The sequence below is a fragment of the Anolis carolinensis genome, chromosome 1, assembly GCF_035594765.1.
Source record: "Anolis carolinensis isolate JA03-04 chromosome 1, rAnoCar3.1.pri, whole genome shotgun sequence".
Taxonomy (NCBI): Eukaryota; Metazoa; Chordata; class Lepidosauria; order Squamata; family Dactyloidae; genus Anolis; species Anolis carolinensis.
In genome coordinates this window covers 318,950,702-318,971,722 of record NC_085841.1, presented here as the reverse complement: position 1 = coordinate 318,971,722, position 21,021 = coordinate 318,950,702, and the positions used below count along the sequence as shown (strand labels likewise).

General features: G+C 38.7%; 1 protein-coding gene across 2 annotated transcripts in view; it reads right to left on the bottom strand.

Moving 5' to 3' along the window:
- Positions 1-2,964: 2,964 nt before the first annotated feature.
- Positions 2,965-21,021, bottom strand: part of dph6 (diphthamine biosynthesis 6) — a 320,194-nt gene continuing 302,137 nt past the window's right edge. The window contains exon 15 of one of the 2 annotated variants that reach the window (XM_008103101.3): positions 2,965-4,728. In XM_008103101.3, the coding sequence (XP_008101308.2) occupies positions 4,610-4,728 (119 nt within the window). In that variant the 3' untranslated portion in view covers positions 2,965-4,609. Of the gene's footprint in view, positions 4,729-16,436; positions 18,823-21,021 lie in introns of those variants that run through there. The other variant, XM_062968214.1, reaches the window with a different exon arrangement.

Here is a 21,021-nt window from a genome sequence, read left to right as displayed (position 1 = left end):
TGTGAGTTTTAAAACAAAATTGGAGTTTAAGGGTATACAGTACTTTTCTTGGACGTGAGTGGTTTTTTAAAGAAGAAAATTGTGTTTTTATTGCACATTAAAAATGATAGAAGAGAGTTGAAACGAAACTGGTAGAGACAGTATATAATTTTGAAAATAAACAACAAAATTCTGCTACATTTATATCACTTACCTGAACCTGTGCTTGGCAGCTGTGATAGTCTGAATGAGGGAGAACAAACTGAAGTTGAATCCAGACAAAACAGAGATACTCCTGGTCAGTCATAAGGCCGAACAGGTATAAGGTTACAGCCTGTGCTGGATGGGGTTACATTACCTCTGAAGACACAGGTTCACAGCTTGGGAGTGATCCTGGACTCGTCGATGAGCCTGGAACCCCAGGCTTCGGCGGTAACTAGGGGAGTATTTGCACAACTGAGACTTGTGCGCCAGCTGCGCCCGTACTTTGAAAAGCCAGACTTGGCCACGGTGGTCCATGCTCGCGTCACATTTTATTTAGACTACTGCAACATGCACTATGTGGGGTTACCTTTGAAGAATGTTCAGAAGCTTCAAGTAGTCCAACGGGCAGCAGCTGGGTTGTTTATTGGAGCGATACACAGGGAGCACCGAGCAGAATTCAAAGTGCTGGCTTTAGCCTATAAATCCCTAAACAGTTCCAGTCCAGCTTACCTTCCCCTATGAGCCAGTAGAACACTAAGATTTGGTGAATGACAGAAACTTGGAAATATGGAAGTAGGTAAAGATAACCCTGGGATAGCTGCAAGGTCTAAATGTTTTATGTATTGTGTTTGATTGTTGTTTTATAGTTTTAATGGTTTTAATCTATTGTCATTGTTGTTGTTTTGATATGTGATGTTTTGTACATGTAAGGCATTGAATTTTACCACTGATTATGTTGGGAACTGCTTTGAGTCCCCCCAGGGGTGAGAAAAGCGGTATAAAAGCGCAATAAATAAATAAATAAATATCCATGGACTTAATGCAGATACAAAGACACAAAGAGAAAGTTAGTGTTGGCCAACTGTACACAATTATGTATCATATCTTGCATGCAAAGTAACTTCTGCTTGTCCCGAGTTTTCATGCCATGGCTTTGACAGATCTGGAGCTGAATGGAGCCAGGATATCATCTTGTCAAGGGATCGAGGTGTTCCAACTTCTGCAATGTGATGATGCCTAAAGCAAATGGTGCCATTATTTTGAATCCTTTAATGGTTTGTGACCAGATCATTTTAACGATTTTGCTTGAATCTGTAGACACAAAACCCCTGGATACAGATGGCAGACTTGAAAATCCATGCTCAATATAAAGCTGTGGGACTGATATCTATACACGAGGCACAAACTATCACAGTTGCAAATGATGAGGAAGATGCTGTAACACAACACTTTGATGCAGATCTGAACACATTTAAGTAGTCCATGATGTAGCTTCTTGTCCTATCAACTTCAAGAGAAGCAATGGGAAGGAGGTACACTGTGTGTTCCCTTTCAGTTACCTCTGGACATCTTGATGTTAGCAAGCACTGTTTCATTTATGTTAGTTAAGCAATTCCCCATACCTGACAGCTCCAAAGATAGGTATGAATTTGTCAGCCTTACTTGTTCAAACTGTTGCATGCATATCACAGCTCTGTCTAACTCAGGAGCATCTATAAGTTAGTTCTCAGAAACCTGAAAGGTCTGACCTTCATCTTGTTCTGTGTGGTAACTTACTGTCTGCTCACTCTTATGCTCTGCACAAATAAAAGATCAAACCATGAGATTAAAACTGTCTCAACAAATAAAAAACCGGTACCATACGGAAAATGTTTTCATGGCCAGAATAAAATAGGGTGAGATAGAGATTGCTTGGGTTTCAGAGCTTAAACTAAGGTAATTCACACAACTACATTTTTCTCAGCCATAAAAAGTTGTAGATATTAAAAATATTACTGCTGATTTACTAATGATCATTTATTAGTCAATGCCATAACCATTTTGTTTGGGGAAAATATGATGTTTAGGATTGTAATATCTTGGTGGCAATATTATGGGACAATTTAAACACTTGCCTTTTTGCAATGTTCTCTTTCTGTAATGCTGGCGATTATTTTAACAATGACTTTCTCCAAAAGCACCTTAATTTGCTCCTGTCAGATAGAATTTCTCTCTGTCATAAGCATCAGTTTTCACATGGTAGGTGTATGTGTGTGTGTGTGTTTCACATTAAGGGTGAAGGGATGCAACAATATGGTGAACTGTTTTCCCATTCTCATTCTCATCTTCACTATAGATCACATCATAATAAAATAGGCTTCAGCAACAGTAGGTATTCATGAACTACACTCATGAGCAGAAGGTCAGTGATGACACTAGTAGGGTGCGGAGTGTGTGTGCGTGTGCGAAGCACTGTGGGGTGACACCAAAATGACTTGTCTTTAAAATATTTGTGCAGTCCTTTAGCAAATATTTATTACAATATCCCTGTAGTTAGATATAACCTACAGAAACATTGTTCATAAACCCAGCTTACATATACTGTATCAATATACCCACAAGGCAAAACTCTATTTTAATTTACTTTTTGAACCTACAAATGAACATACTCCCTAGCCAGAACTCTCATCATTACCCAATTTCAATTATGCTTCAAATTACGTGGCTTTGATTGCACACCTTTGCCAGCACACTGTTGTTTTTAATATCCACTGACTGTTACTTTTAAAAAAAATTTAGCTACGATATCGTGAGGTCTGGTCTTGTCTGAGCTCCATGGGATGACACTATCAATTATCACACTGGGTGACTTTAACCCTATTAATGCCACTGTATAAGGCATATCCCAAATGTCTCTGTTGGGAGAATGAGTGATGACCCCATACAACAGGAGCATGAGTGATGAAGGAGTTGCTTGCTTTGAAAGCACAGGTTAAGTAACACTCAGGAATTCTCTACAAAGTTGATCCAAGGATGGATTTAATCAGACAAATATTTGAAAAAAAATGACAATTAAAAGAAAAATAATGCAAGGAGTAGCTTGTGGCATAAGACTGTAGACATGTTGGCATCAGAATACATGTAATATAACAAAACAAAATGTGAAAACAAAGTGGGTCTCAGTTTAGTGCTTACTTTGTATGGAATTTCTGGAATTATTCAAGATATTACAAATTACAATTATTATTATTATACTACCTGCCCTTCATATTCTAAAACCGGATCAATTTGATGCCTCTCTACACAAATTGTGGTCAAAAATTATTCAGAGAGCTTGAAAGAACTTAGTTCATATTTGAAGGAGTCCTATTAAGAATTCAGCCTTAACTCTCACTGGAATCCAGTAAAGGAAGATCTCCATTCAGAAATGAAAACTTGTGTGAACTTCTTCTACTACTTTTGGACATTCCCAGATCTCCAAGCCAGCACATAGAGGGGCCATACTGACTTGGTAATCCTGAGACTGCAGTCTAAAAGAGTATCTTTCCACTCTCTGCATATTAAAATGTGCATAAGAAGTTAATGTTTCATTCCATAGATCAATCAGGAATTCCAGCAGACCTCGCAGATATCCAGGAAAGCTGTACACATTGCAATGGGCAAGGGCGTTCATTCACCTCAGAGTTGGCTTTGTAAGATGCATGCCAATAGGCATTCTCTGGAGTTTTCTCCTTTAACAAGGAACTGGCAGCGGATCTAATTTGACTACTCAATTAGGTTTTCCTGCTGTCAGCTCTGGGATGTGAATGAGACCCTTGAGGTTCTGCAGCTCTTTCCCTCTCACTGCTGACAATGGCCTCCTCATTTGTGTGTAGGGCTTTGGATCCAGGGCAAGATGAGGCTACTTACTGTACTCACCATAGTAAAATACATTAAGCTTAATGGGAGAATTATCAGTATAAATGGCTTAGTCACTCATCTTCCAGTAAGGACTACATGCTGAAAATCTGGCTCACGGTCACTGGAAAAAGTATGGAATAAGCCAGCATTTTCCCAGTGTATCTCATTTATATTCTGCTTTTCATTCAGTATGGTACCCAAGGCGACTCACAACATAGTACAGCAAAGAACAATAATTATGTTAAAAAGAATAATAAAAATAATGAAATAAGCTATTGTATTTAAAACAGCAATGATTAAGACACTTTAAAGGAATGCAAAACATAACAAAGTGAATACACTACAACTTCTTCCCCTAAAGACTCCTTTGCAACAACCATTTAGTAACCAAAAGCCTGTCAAAATAAAAAGGTCTTTGGTTGCTAGTAGAAGGAGATTTTACTGACAAGTTACCTGTGAAGTATACATTAAAAATGAAGCTCTGTCTGACTTCTCAGTGTGATTTTGGTTACAAAAACAGAAGGTCATAAAGATTTAGGAGTTACTGACATCGCTTCCCACTTCTCTATCAAATGCTGGTAAAATTCCAAAATTCAAAAAAAAAAAAAAAAGCATGGCAAGAAATTATTGTTTTGTGTGTGAAAGATTACAGGTGTAGCCATGTTTGTTAATATGAGACAATGAACAGCCATTTATATCTTCAGTATGTTCGTGTGACAACCTTCTTTGAGAAGAATGAACACACTAACTGTAGATGCTTCCTTAGCTACTGGCTCAGCCAACAGGATACACAAATAATTTTGTTTCCAGGTAAACCTGCCACAGGTACCAAAACTAAAGCTGGGGCTTTCTTGCCCATTTGCTCTTTAAGCTGTCCTTGGAGTCCTGCAAAATAAACAAAAATACTTCATTTATTACCTATCAATTCATTTATGACATTAACTTTGAAGTCATTAAGTAGACTTTAAACACATTTATTTGCCCCATTATTTATTTACCACATTTATACCCTGCCCTTCTCACCCTGAAGGGGACTCAGAGTGGCCTATTGAAAGGAAGAGAATGGAGATCATGCATTGGGGCAACCAGGCTTGGTCATCTAACTGCATTTTTTGTTTATGTAATTAAAGCTGAAATTGTACTGAGTGTGTACCCTCAATAGCATTTCCTGCTGATTAAACATACATACATAGATTTAAGAAACAAGTGAGTTTAAGAAACAAGTGTATAAGTCCTTCAATATTTCAATGAATGTCTAGTCACTGATTGGAGGATCAATCCCAGTAAAACAGACATTCATTGTGAAATGTTTAGTTGTCTAGGGTCTTTAAGAGAATCGTATATTTTTAATAGGCTATAGCTTCTCAAGGATCAGGTTTTCAATTCTGATTTATTTCTGGATCCAGATCTGTTTCTAGATGACTACCAATGAGAATGTAAGCAGCCTTTCATGATGCACTATGTCTCCAAATGCTAGTCTCTGGGAAAAGGAAGGCTGAGTAACCTATTGTTTGAATGGTAGTTGTGGTACGTGCAAATGCTGGACCAAATGAGGCCTTAGGTCTGATACAGCAGAGATATCAATAACAGAATAGATTTCAAAAATAGTTTTTACATCTGAACTGTTTAAATATGTTGCAAGTTGCCTTGAATTCAATTTTCGAGAGAAAGGCACAAATTAATAAAACAACAGCAACACATTTAAATAATGTCACAATTATAAAGTACAAAAGAAACCAACAGACAATTGGAATTAAAACAATTATTAATGTATTATCTGAGTAGTATTATCATCCTGCTGCTGCAACATTTTGAGTTGTGATAAGTCAGTCTACTGAAATGGCCCCTGTAAACCCTGAAGCTCTCATTTGTACCCAGAGGCTTTAAACTCCATTGACTAGCAACGCGACAAGGACCACATTCATGTTCAGGAAAATAAATACATTTTCATGTAAAGTAAAACACAAATGAGAACTATAGCATTTATGTTCTTGCTAGTTGGCTCAAGCAACGTTTGGTGGAAAGTCAGAATACAAACTTATAGTAGAGATGTATGTTGTATACAGGCCCGAAGCCAGGATTTTGATTCGGGGGCTGGGATTTTGATGGGGGGGGGGGCACTGAGTCTGAGTGAGAGAGGATCTACCCTAGCAAACTTTTCATATCATTATCCCAATACCCCCATGCATATTGGATATATTGAGCATGGTGATCTGATCATGATATGAATAAGCATAACAGTTTAAATAATAAATGTAAGGCCTTCTCACGGACCACCCTGAGAATTTCGAGGGGGGGGGGGCTGAAGCCCCTCAAGCCCCCCCCCCACATGCCTACTTGTGTAGCTTGTAATGTAATTGTAGTTTGTTTATGTATGCATGATTGTTTTTCTTTAGTTATGTTTTTTCTCTTAAACATTTTTTTCATTTTTTCGTGTCAGGAGCAACTTGGGAAACTGCAAGTCGCTTCTGGTGTAGAGAATTAGCTGTCTGCAAGGATGTTGCCCAGGGGATGCCCGGATGTTTTACCATCCTTGTGGGAGGCTTCTCTCATGTCCCTGCATGGGGAGCTGGAGCTGACAGAGGGAGCTCACCCACTCTTTCCGGATTCGAACTGGCAACCTTCAGGTCAGCAACCCAACCTTTAAGTCAGAAGTCCAGCCGGCACAGGGTTTAACCCACTGTGCCACCAGGGCAAACAATAAACAAACTATAGCACAAACAATGGAGCAATCCCTCCACTCTCTTGGATCTATTTTCTTTCTTTCTTTTCTCTCTCTCTTTCTTTGAACTCTGTCAGCCATAAATTCAAGCTACCACATGAAAACAAAGCATACACTGCATTCCTAGGTTAGTATACTGTTTGAGCCTGAATATCAGTATACCTTAAATTTGCAGAGGGATTTATAATATTTGAAATATTCTGAACATTGAAAGATGAAATATTTTTCTATTTTTTTATACTATCTCATATCCGCCCTAAGTGCTTTTTAAAAGGTCTTTTTTCAGAGAAGGAATTTCTTAGAGGCCAAATGTAAATTCCAATCCAAAGTCTCATCTGCAGATCTACATATAATTAATAGACAAAAACACATTTCAGTGATTATCATCTCACGATAATTCAAATAAAAGTGTGACTAACTCAAGGAAATGGCTGAACAATGGAAAATTAATTTGCAAGAACATTTGTTTTATTAAGGTTTGTTGCATCTTTTAAAAAAAAAGTAGTTACAGAGCCATGTAGCACTTTCAAGGCTGGAAATATAGGTCTGGAAGACATTTGGAGGAAAGGCTGCCAGATCTGGATTTTAGCTGGTCCCCTATTTTATAACTGTAGTAATGTCGGATTTCTCAACGCATCAAGATTTCTTGGCTATGTGGGCAGAAAGCATTATCTTTTTCCTAATAACTACAGAGCAGTGAACAATTCATGTCATTTGGAACTGATTATTTCTTTTGCTCAATAGCTTTAGTGAGGATACAGCAGTCCAAGGGTTTCTTATGTAGACATAGCCATCCTAGGAAGGGGTTAACAGATGGAAATGCCTCATGTTAGAGGTGAATATTGACAGAGCTCAACCCACGATCAATATTCAACTCAGAGGTCAAAAGGACTTCATGTTTCATGTTCAAAGCAACTCATTTTATGTATTCCAGCAAGGCACTCATTCAGGGTCAGTAACAATAAGATAAGTGGAAATATACCTGCACCTATGCTTCCACTTTCACACACTTGTTAAATAGATGAGAGGCATAAAGGGGGAAAATCTAGAAAAACAAATCTGGGCTGAGTATCAGCACACAAGCTTTTCACTGTTTTTTCCCCCCACAGGGTTTTGGCCACAGTTTTCGCTGAACTGTGGCTGAAGTCATTAACTGCCATGCACTATTTACACCAGATTTTCTACAGTACTGTTATTTTTCATCTTCCTTTTCATATTCAAGAAGCTATCTATTACATTTTCCAAACACATATTAACACCAATACTCCATTTCAAAAATATTTTGAGACAGAACATTTGGCAAAGAGGATGAAACCTTTGAGGTCTGAAACTTAGTGTACGTATAAAGCTAACTAAAAATGCAAAGAGGAGATGAATTTTAAATTTTGAAATTTCTTATTTTTTAAGGTGGAAAATGATATAAATCATTTCAATCGCCTGCTTTTACAAAAGTTAATTTAGTGTCAATATCTTTCAAATGTATTATTTTGTCAACATTCCACAATTTCTCTGTCAGCATAATAAGTAGCTGTTTGGTTGAAAAATTTGAAGATACTATACACTTGACAATGAGGCTCCTATCATTTGCCACTGATAGCAGAGAATCATAAGTATCCAGCTCACAATAAATAATTCTTTTCTGTAAATGGAAAATTTACAATCCTTGCAGAAAAGAACAGAATTTTAAGAGTAGCACACTTTCCCCCATGTCATCACTATGCTCCTTCTCCTCTGCTATTCCTCTCTGCGTTTACACCAAATATACTGTTATATCACTTAGCACAGGCCTTTAAATCCCAGAGCTAATAAAGCTCCGTTGCTTCAGCTGTATGGATTTGACATGCAGCATGTGCTTTGAAGGGAAGCTTCACAGGGGATCAGGTTCCTAACAGTCAACTAAGAGTCCCAGTCCCAAAAGAGGTGCCCCTGGCATGCCGAGCACTTAACCCTTCGACCAGTACCAACATGACTGTTCAGAAATTATTGATGTCTCTAAATCCCTGGCAGATTGCAGACAAGTCTTGTCTCCCTTGAAGCCCAAGCATATGGCCACTAATGGGATGGATTAAGAGAAGGGGGGAAAATAACATGCACACATCTCAGCCTTTGCCACATGAATGCAAAGCCACAGAAACAGGAGAAGGTGATTGAACTGGACTGAACACTGCTAAATACATGATTAGCCCCTTGTTATGGATCATTTCCATTGATCTATATCTGGTTTTGCAGCACAGTTTAATTAAAGCTGTCTGGAACAAGCCTGTTCCCTAAATGATCAACTATGCAATGAAAACGTGAAACTTGAGGAAGCTTGAGGGTGCCGAAAAAGGCCTTACTGACTTTGTGGTTATTAACAGTAGCAGGAAGGAAAATATATTCAGAAAAATTAACCATTTCACCACTGCACTTCATGCTTACAAACCTTGGTTTACAAAACAAGCAGACCTCTTTTCTTTTACTTTGGTTCTCACGTGAATGACTGAAGCACAATGACGCCACTAGGTTTACAGATAAATAAATCATTTCTGCAACTACATGCAGCCCATTCAACAGTAAGACTCATTGAGGATTATGAGAGTTAGGTACTGGGACCTACGGAAACTTGAAGACTGGAAACTTACCCTTTAAAAGTAACTGTGTGTATAATTTGTTGCCAAGTCTTGTTACTGTAAAGGTAAAGATTTTCCCCTGACATTAAGTCTAGTTGTGTCCAACTCTGGGGGTTGGTGCTCATCTCCATTTCTAAGCCGAAAAGCTGGTGTTGTCCATAGACACCTCCAAGGTCATGTGGCCAACATGACTGCATAGAGTACCATTACCTTCCTGCCAGAGCGGTACCTATTGATCTACTCACATTTACATGTTTTCGAACTGCTAGGTTGGCAGATGCTGGGGCTTACAGCGGGAGCTCACCCTGCTCCCCAGATTCGAACCGCTGACCTTTCGGTTTTAACCGCTGCACCACTGGGGGCTCCTTGTTATAGTTCTGCAATTAATGCTGTATTATTCTTGTGTTACTGGGATAATGAACTCAGTGCATTCTTTGTTATGCTGCTCCTTGCTTTTTTCGATATTTTGAAGTTCTGTTTCGGTGATGCAAATTCCAATTTTTAAAAAGCATGCTGTGAAATGCTCTAGCATTTGAAAAAAAGGAAAACAACAATCTAAATGGTCCCCACATATTTTTAGCCCCCCAAACTTAATGAAAAATATCAAGTAATTATTTGTTGTCACGCACAAAAACAATGTTAGAAGCACAAGTTGAAGACTTTGATTCCGGAGTTCATCCTCTATTCACATATGGAAGCTAATTCATGCCAAGCTGTCCCTCTATCTGCATCCAACATAACATATTCAAGGTAGTCTCTAGAATCAGATTTGCATAGGGATGCAGAGTTAAAAGAGGAAGGATGGAATCCCTTTCCTTCAGCATAAACTCTATTCTGAAGGAAAGTTAAGATCTACCCTTACGTTTGCATTACATAACAGGTTTATTATGCATTTGAGAAATGTGGGAAGCAGATGGAAAAGAGATTAGAACCTGATCCAACTAGACTATGGGGAGACTCTTGATGAGTTGCAATGTTTTTGTATTGCTGGATTTTGGTTTGATCTGTAAGCCACTATGGAAAATCTTTGAATCCTTGCAGCTAAGCACATAACTGAATGAATGAAACTGTTCTGAAAATGGGGTTTAAACAGTTGTGGTATGGAAAAGGTGCTAGAAACCATGAACTATGCTATTTCTGCAGAATATAATGGATACTCATTTTGAGAACTGTAAAGTTGGAAGGTGCATCAAGAAGTATTTAATCCAATGCAGGAAATCCACATCTAAAGCATCCCTGATGGATGGTTATCCAATCTCTATCAACAAGTGTCCACCAAGTGTCAAACAGCACTTGCCATCACAATTTTCCTAATGTTTAGCAAGACTTCCACATCTTGTATTATAAGACTATTGTTTGAGTAGCATGGAACAATCTTGCTTCATCTTCCAAGTGGCAGTCTTTTAGACATTTGAAGAGGGCTATTGTTTCAACACCCACTCTTCTCTGGACTAAGCATACACAGTTCCCCCAACCATTTTACATTGGTTAATTCCAATACATTTTACTGTCCTTACACACATCTACATTGACCATATACTGCAATCAAATTTGAAGCTAGCTTTACATTGCAGCAGTTACAAAATGCATACTTCCAAGCATGCTGCAGAATGGATTGAGGGCCTATCAAATAAAGTTGGGGAAAGTCTGAAATAAGCCCCCTAATGTACATGAGCAATCCACATTGCACAGTGAAACCAGGTTCTTAAAATCTGAAATGCACTGTAGACATCTGCCTGCACTGGAGTGCTTCATAAAATTCTTAAAGAGTAGATGAAGGCTGTCAAAAAAGCCCCAACGGCATAGCTAGGTGGCAAGGGGCCAGCCGAGTCCCCGGGACACGTAATTGATTATCTTCAATGCTAACTGTCCTTTCTTGTTTCCACCTTCTATACTTCTGGAGCATTGGTGGGCATCTTGGTAGAAAAATGGGGAAAAAACATGCATTGTGTGGTGGATGTCAAGCCACAGATACTGTGGAATTTGGAACAAAGTTGAAGCCACCTTCTGGGGTTCATGTAATCACCTTCCTGGCCTTGAACCTGTTCCAGACATATCAATCTAATCATCTGACTGGCAAAAGCAATTTCTGTAAAATCAGTTCCAAACTGACGTAAGTGGTCAGTATAGAGAAGCCCTTTGTTATTGCCTTTTCTGTATGTTCAAAGTATTTGCAACCACAACCATGGATATGGTACAGAAACATGTGGTTCAGTTAGGGTGGGAAAGCATTTTGAAAAATAGTCTAGCTAAATGTGTTAGTAAAACATTGCCCTACCCATTACTTTTGAATTGTGACCAATGTGAACTTCCAATGTGTTAACTATGACATTTAATACGTAATGGGTAACACATTAGTAAGTCTAATACTATGTAAATTACCTGATTTTTATTCCTTTAAAATTTTGCATGATAACTACATACAGAAGCTAGCTGACAACATGCAGCCAGCTAGTGAAGACCATACGGGCACAAAATGCAACCATTTAAAACCAAGTAAGTAGTAATGTGGGGGAAAAAACATGATTCACTTCTGGATGAAATTACCCTCTTTAGTCCTGGCATCATTAGGGCCTCTGACTTTTGTGGTGTATTATGAAAATCATAGACCAGTGGTGGTGAACCTATGGCACATGTGCTAGAAGGGGCATGCAGCACCCTTTCTCTTGATGATGGTGAGTGGGGGTGGGTGGGCATGCGAGCAACTGGAGGGGCAGGTGAGCAAGCAAGCAGGCGAGCAGAGGGCAGGCGCTTGAGTGGGCAAGTGGGGAAGCAGGCAAGCGAGTGAGTGGTGGGTGGGTAGCGAGTGGGGGCAGACAAACAAGCGGGGGGGGGGGGGGTGAGCAAGCGGGAGGGGGGTGATTTGGGCACTCAGTCTCTAAAAGTTTCACCATCACTGTTATAGATCCTAAGCCAGGTTGGTGAAAAGGTAAATTGGGGAGGGGGTAAAAATAATGCTATAGTGTTCTTTTATTAAAATTATAGTTTTTATGGTAGAGCCCTGTTGATAGAGCCACCTTCCACAAAATGCCTGAATGGCAGGCAAACTAGCCTTGGATCCATACCACAATTTGAGCCTAGCAAAGGGCAGAGAAATCAATATCAGAGATGGTTGTTATCAGAGATGGGGCCCCTCCCATTCACTAGCTAGATATGGTCTGGTGAAGACAGTTACTCAGTTAAATTCCAAATGGTCAGTCGATAGGGAACTGATCATAGGTGGGCAAGGCATTAACATATATGGGAATTGTGCTTTCTGAGTGCTGACTTATTTGTTAAGGAAATCAAGATTTCTTGGGTTTCCTTTTAAATTAAATAGATTATTACAAATACATTTTAGGGACTACTTGGAGAGGAAAAAGGTAAGCCATATATATGTTATTTTTTAGAGAAGGTTCAATTATGGATCTGTCAGTACTAACAGTACATCCTTTTATTAGGCCACCAAGATAACCTGTTTTTCTACAGTAAAGTTTGCTTAATGACCACTTTAACAAAAGATTTTTAACTGTGGGTGTTAATTAGAGCTCTGTAGATACTATAAGATTTGTGCACACTAAACCTTGAAATTTAAGACAAAAAGAGGCGGGAGAATGCCAGCCCCCCTTTTTTCTCTTTCATGCATGATTGTGACTAAAACAAATCTAAGAAATTATCCTGATTCACATCCTATCTGAAAGGAACTGTCCTATAAATGCTGTGGCACTAATATAAACTGCTGTATATCTTCCTATATAACAATTATATACTTAATGAGACATCTGAAGATTTTCCAAAGTAAACTACCACAGTTACAGGTGCAATCATGTTGAATTTTGTTGAGTGTACTTAATATCTAAAATGAGAAGTGAAAGAGGCTTTCAAAGCACTCCCTCCAGAGAAAGAAATTGTCAGAAACAGATGGCATACCAATATAATTATCTGAAGGTACAGAAATAAAAATTATCAAAATTTTAACAAAAAAATTAGCTCAAAACAAATATGGGGGGAAAAAAAATGGCCCGCCACCTAGAAACATTCAATATATATTTCAGTTTCCTAGAAAAAGGACACTAAGAATTGTGCTAACAATTGAGCTGTTATACTAATCTTCCATGCAAGCAAAATGCTGCTCAAGATTTTTTTTGACAAAACTCTTATCACATATAGTGTGCCAAATGCCAGTTTCCAGGCTGGATTCAAAAAAAGGAAGAGACACTAGGGATTATATAGCAAATTTCTGTTGGATACTGGCATGAACAAAGAATTCCAGAAGAAAAACACCATGGGCTTATAGATTTTAACAAAGCCTTTCGGAAAGAAAAGGAGAAACATTTTTCTAGTCATGGGCCACATTATTTTATGGGAAACCAGTGTACTCTTTGTAATTTGGCTAAAAAAGGTGTGCATGACAGTGTTTCATGCTTATAATTCCTCCTTTAAAAACAAAAGTGTTCAAACACTAAGCTTTCAGCAATGGAAAAGAACACCTTGAGGTGCATCTATGCTGAAGAATGAATCCACTTTAACTGTTCTGGTTCAATGCTATGGAGTCATGGGTTGCCAAAGAATGCTGATGCCTCACCAAACTACAAATCCTAGGATGCCATAGCACTGAGCCAGTGCAATTGAATTAAAGATTACATCCCTCTAACAGAAGCTTCAGGTTCTCCTCAAATAGCTTCCACTTCTGCTTTGGCTCAGCACTAAGATCACTATATCATGCTAATCTAATGTGCACCTGGTGATGCAGCAGGTTAAACCGCTGAGCTGCTGAATTTGCTGACCAAAAGGTCAGCAGTTTGAATCCAGGGAGCAGGGTGAGCTCCCACTGTTAGCCCCAGCATCTGCCAACCTAGCAGTTCGAAAACATGCAAATGTGAGTAGATCAATAGGTTCTGCTCCAGCGGGAAAGTAACAGAGCTCCATGCAGTCATGCCGGCCACATGACCTTGGAGGCGTCTACAGACAACGCCAGCTCTTTGGCTTAGAAATGGAGATGAACACGAATCCCCAGGGTCGGACACGGCTGGATTTAATGTCAGGGGAACACCTTTATCTTTACAAATGCGCACCCTAATTTTGGCAAAGCAATTTAGCCAAATAAGGTGAGCATTAGATTTGAGTAACTACAGTACCTCTTTCATTTTTTATGGCAAGAAACAGATACTTTTTGTTGGAGGTCTGAAAAGATGGTCTGGAAAAGGCTTTGGGAATCTGGCTGAGGGTCACATGAAATGTTTGGGCTTGCCTTAGGGAATGTATGAGTAATGTCATATAAATTAATTTGGGATTCTGGAGCAGTAGAAATGGATGAGTTACAAGCTGCAAAATGTAATCAGACAGATATAAGAGAGCCAGAACTAAGTTTTGAGCATGATGTGACACCTGTACTCCTGATATTTCTACACACATTTCATGATGAAAATAATGACCCAGCTTGCATATATTGTCATAAATGTCTCATTATGTTGTTACATGCCTGGAATCAGGCCATACTGTGATGCAGATTGTTTCCCCTCTGATAAACCTGCATCTGATACATCCACTCTAAAATGTATCACCTTGAGCAGTATGTTTGGAGGAGATGCAACCCTTTGCCTTTGCTTTCCTATGACTGATTTACAACTGCTTATCACAGTACACAGTCTCAAAGCACTGGCTGGTATTGAGATCACCTGGCACAGATTTGTAAAATCTGAGTGATTGTAAGTAAAGCTTTCAGGTGAGAGATGGGAACTTTGCTAGGGCAGTATTTGAAAAGCTCTGCTTGTGCCTTCTGTAAATCAAGGACTTTTCTGCAAGGCCGTCAATCTGGCATCTTTCACAAGTGTTAAATTCACTTAAATATTTTTTCTCTTCAGAAGAAGCTGTCATGAGACATACTGAAGCAAATATGTCCTTTAGTGGATACACATGGACTTTGCTGTAACAGTGTCTGTTAAGTGATCTGACACCTCAGGATGATTAGAGGAAGAAATTCAACATTTGTTGGGTTTTGTCATATACTCTATATCAATTAGTTTCAAAGCTGAAATACCTGAGTAGAGACCAAGTTGTAGCTACAAGAAATAGAATTTTGTTTGGTTTGACCTTAAAGGAATGGCGAAAATCTCTCATAGACATTGAGTATGCCAAATCTTTTGTCCCTAGCATGACTCATTTCCTCATCTCACACCTACAATTCAGGAGACTCTAAGCAGAATGATTACCATATCTCTTTGACTTCTTCCAAGGAGACAAAGTGAGTTAGAGGATAGGATTTATCTATGATATTCACAGGAGTGGTTCTGTCCTTTCCCCCATGATTCCTGGTAGCTACATGTTTATTTGATATGACAATTAAGTCTTGGGTCATCTTTAAATCCAACCCATCTACTTCAGCATAATTCTTCTTGAGCCCCAGTTCGCATTTTCCAATGTAGCATCTGAAAAAAATGGTTGAGGGATTGAACAAGTGACCTATGAATAGGTTGCTATGTATCCCGTAACCAACAAAAAGCCAACAAAAGCTTGTATTGAAATAAAATGTTTAGTGTTAAAGGTGCCACAAGGCTTCTTTTCTCTCTCCTTTCAATACTGAAACACTTCCAAATGTCCACCTACTCTAATACTTTGTGTGTAAAAACTAGTAATAGTTTGGCGGCTAGGAGTGCAAACACTCACAAAATCTTTGACCAACAAGTGATACTAATTAAGCCAGTTTTGTACATGCCAACTAGTTAGTATAAAATGGTAGAAGCCGTCATTCACTCTGCCAACTATGTGTTGTATCCAAAAGAACATAAGGTGAGCCAGGTAGCCTTGATTTTGACAACATATTACAGTAAGGTTAAAGCTAGGGCAATAGCAATAAAGTTGCAGAATTAAGCCTTCTCCATGATTGTAAACCACATTCAGTGACAAAAGCACCAACCACCACTTTCAACAAGTATATGATTAGTTCATATACTTGTAGATCATTGCTATTGATCTCACTTTGACTTCTCAGAACAGTTTAATCACAGCTGCCTGGAAGAGGGTAATGGATGGCTCAGGGGATTGGTTACAGGATACACAGCAACCCATTCATAGGTCACTGGTTCAATCCCTCAACCAGTTAGGCAATTACTAGAAGTTGTTATTGCTGTGTCTGGTGGCACATGTGAAATAAACTAGTGACATTTCATTCCATTCACCCATGAGAGGTATGCACATGCATGCATACAGAGACCCCAAACAACATAACTATTATGTGGGAGGTGGGGTTTCAACAGATTATGCTTGTCAGGTAACAATAACAATAACAATAATAATAATTTTATTTCTTAGCGACCTCTCCCTGTAGCTCAAGGCAGGTTACAACACAATTAAAAATATGAACATTTCAAAAATTCAACAAATATACATATTTCTATAAAAGATCTATATTCAAACTGCATTTCTTTAAAATACACAAAATAGACATCAAAAAAAGGACGTGAGTTTAACATTCATAGTTAAAAACTGTCTGGGAAGGTAACAAGCAACACAAAATACCTTACTCCGTAAGTAAAGGTAAAGGTTTCCAACTCTGGGGGTTGGTGCTCATCTCCATTTCTAAGCCGAAGAGCCGGTGTTGTCCATAGACACCTCCAAGGTCATGTGGCCGGCATGACTGCATGGAGCGCCGTTATCTTCCTGCCGGAGCGGTACCTATTTATCTACTCACATTGGCATGTTTTCGAACTGCTAGGTTGGCAGAAGCTGGAGCTAACAACGGGCGCTCATTCTGCTCCCTGGATTTGAACTTGCGATCTTTTTGTCCGCAAGTTCAGCAGCTCAGTGCTTTAACACACTGTGCCACCGGAGGCCCTACCTTACTCCATACATGCATTAAATGACCCCTCTTCAGTTTGTATTCTGGCACTGATGACCCTTTTTAAAAGAGAATACCACATATATTTTGTGTAAAAAAATATTCCAAAAAATCAACTCCTCCAAAACAGAGTCAGAGTATACATGGGTCGATATAACACTTCTGTCTGCCACATCACCGCTTCTGGCATTTTTGAATGCCTGGGCAGTGGTGGTTCCCTGTCTTGGCAAGGAAAGTTGAGGGTGCTTCTTTTATGGTTTGCTCTCCCCAGATGTGCGAAGCTCCTTCTATGGTTCGTCTGGGGAGAATCTAAAACAAGTGCAGCCTCTTCTTCATTATGGTCATATCTCCCTCAGCAGGGGGAAGAGAGGGAGTCAATGCTTATTTTATAATAAGCTCTCCCTAGATGGACTCTTTATTGCCCACCTGTGTTTGTCCATGGCCAGCCCATTTGTCTTTTTCTCCTATTCACCATCTCTGGGGAGGCAAACAGGCAGGTTACAGACAATTGAGGGTGGATTGGCAAAGAGGAGCTGGTGAAGTCAGGCAAAAGACCGCAAACCAGTAGCCCAGTGAGCTACAGTGGGGGTGGGAGGGAAATCTGGCAGAATGGTAAACTAAGAAACTCCAGCAGGCTTGAGGAATATTTGACTGAAGGGTCAGCTGATTTCTCATCTTTTTCCTGCCTCTTCCAGCAACTTTTTTTTGGTTGGCCAATCACCGTCGGTTATCTGTAGCCAGCACAATTGTCTCTTTAGAGATGGTGAAGAGAAGGAGGAAGAGCAGACAAATGGGCTAACTGTGAACAACTGGGAGTGTGCAGGCTTTCTTGGCATGGACTAATCTCTGAGAGTCTGAGAGCCTAGTCCACGAAAGCTTAATCTGTTCTTTCTCTAGCAGCTCTCTTGGGCCTTTCTTGTTACAATAGACAGAGGTTACTTCTCTGTTTTGATGGGGAAACAGCAAAGAGAAGCTGCCATTTTTTTTCACCCAGGCATTGCAAATGCATCAGAGAGCACAGAGGGTGTCAGTAAGTCTTTTAGAGTTGTAGAAGGACATGGAAACAGCGGTGGTCAGGGGTGTCTGGCCACCTGAGGAGGTACCGGCACTTTCACCTCTACATGGAATGGATTCAGGGATTCCCATGGTGAGCCCCAAAGTTTTACCCTCAACTTACCCGTAAGTCATACAAAAATCCATAATTTTGGCATCCAAACCTGCCCTTGACTTATACATGGAGTTGACTAATCCACAAATATAATGGAATGAGGCAAGGAAGAAAGGCCCCTGAACTAGTGAAAATCTAATTACGTCCCTAGAAATTAGATCAGGAAATTTTAGGCAATTATTGTTTTAAAAATTATAACATTGTTTTATTTCATTTTAAAGATATGTTATATGCTCTTCTAGATATTGGGGTTGAGAATACTACCCAAACTTCCATTATCTTCAAGTTGTTATTTTGGAGAGATTGAATTGCGAGTCAGGTAACAAATGCAATGCTGCTGGAGTTAGCTTAGTAAGAAAGAAAGAGGGAGAAGAGAGATTACCTTTGTTCACAACTTTCAAGTTTGCATGTAGATATGAACCAGGAATGATTCAGCAACCAGCTTTGTGTTCACCATGAAGAAAAGGATTTTGACTCCCAAAACTATATTGCCAGCAAAGGCGGTAAGTTGGGCTCTAGCTGATATTGGAATGATGAAACGTAGGATGCTGAGAGTGGAAACTGATGTGACGGTCTAATCACTTTTGAGAAACATGAAAGGCTGGTGATGGAGAGTTGACCTTTATCTTGGCAAGGAAGATTTCCCCATAAAGAGAAGGCCAAGCTGAAAGGCATAGTGAAACACAGTTCTGATTTATTCTTGTACCTGTTTCAGGAAGACTGGGAAAAAAATGACCCATAGCCATAGCATCCAGTTTTAATAACATTGCAGTGCTGCTGGAGGGAAATAGAGCATCCAATAAGAGATGTCAGTTTCAAAATGAAGCAGGATGCCCACTCTCTGAACCAACCTGTGGTCATTGCTGATACTCTATGCCATCGGCCCTAACTTGTCAGTGAATATCAAACCATCTTCATTAAAGAACATGTCAATAAGGAGGACAAGATCTACTGGAGGCTCCAAAATCTTTTCCAGAGAAATATTGCATTCTAGTACTCCAATAACTATAATAGAATTCTTTTAAAAGCCGATAGATTTTTTAAAAAAATTAAATGCTGGTAGTTTAAAATGAGCTATAATTTTTGATACTTAACACAATTACTCAAAGAAAAAACCCTCCATAGAATGAGCTGATAGCGGCTGAAATATGAGGTTACAAAATGACCAGTTCAAATTTCACTGAGCCAAATATTTTGTAATACTACAATCCTAACAAAACTGTGTTCATTTTAGATTGAACTGTTTTTACTTCTGTTTTATGATACTGTTTTTATTATGTTTGTTCGTTCATGCAGCTGTATGTTGTTTTGACAACTGACTGTTTTGTACATGCTGGAAACTGCTCTGAATCCTCTCGAGGAGATGGAGTGGTATATAAATATAGGTTTATGATGATGACGATTATTATCATCATCATCATCATCATACTGGATTTAACATTATTTACTCCTTTATGAAGTGTGCTTAATGAATGCAATCTTACAAGGGTCTAGCCAGAAGTATGTATTAGAGTTTTTCCCCCAAAAAAACCCCCAAAGCCCACCTGTTCCCAGTATGTCTAAACAGTGAGGAGGGAAAATGTATATCCCAAGAATAGATTTCAGACTGCCCTTCCCATCATTGGCTGATTAAATTCCATGAGAATTGGCATCCACCATTCCTTTGGAATGTGTTTATATGTGCTTTTGTTATGTCTGTTGACTTATGGGGACTTCATTAATTTCATATGCCCGACCCCTTTTTTATCTATAGTGGTTGATGTTTGTATCATTACCTCATTTATTCTTGGTTATTATGTGTTTTTATTGTATGCTATGTTTTAATTGCTGATTTTATTTGATTGCTGTATCATTGTTTTTATCCTTAGATACTCGTTGAAACTGTTATATTTTGTTTTTGTTCAGGGCTTGACCCCATGTTAGCCGCCCCAAGTCCCTTTGGGGAGATGATGGCAGGATATTATTATTATTATTATTATTATTATTATTATTATTATTATTATTATTATTATTATTATTATTTGGTTTTCTCAGGCAAGTAATACTCACAAAGTGGTTTCTCCAGTCCTATCCTCTCTAAAACAGTGATTCCCAAACTCTAATCCTCCAGATGTTTTGGACTATTCCTTAGAAATCTCAGATGCCTTGGCCAATGATAAGAGATTCTGGAAGCTGAACTCCAAAATATCTGGAAGACCAGAGTTTGAGAAACACTGCTCTAAAATATAGCCTATAGCAACTGGCATTTGTTGGCGATTTTCCATCTAAGTACTAATCCAGTTTAGTTTCCAAGATTTGATGGGATCTGGTACCTTCAAGGTATTTAGGTCTAATACATGTTTTGAAATACACATTCTCTTTTGGAATATTGGGTTGTAGCCTAACGTTATAGTCTAATGATACAATCCTATCTTTTTCCAATGAAACATATGAAAAAATTCTGCCATATAGTCTAACACCTGTGATCTTCAAATGTTGCTATGTTCCATCAACCTCTTTCTATGAATTAGGAATAATAATCCTGACCTACCATACAAGGGTATTGTAAAGGCGATTAGAATAGTGTACAAAGTGTAATATGAACATCTGAAAGCCATTATAAAATGAAATGTATTGCTGAAGAATAATTGGTCAAAGCAGTAAAAACATTTCTCCTGCCAAAAATATACCCAGATTAGTATTTTGTTGTACATGTAATGGAGGCAGATGGAAAAAAATATAGGAAAGAAAATAATTTAGAATAATAATAATATGGACGTCTAAACTGACTTATTATATAGAATAAACCAATCTTAGTAATAGCTCATTTAAAGTTTTAGCAACTAATTTAAGTAAATGCAGTATTTTCAAACAATTCACAGTT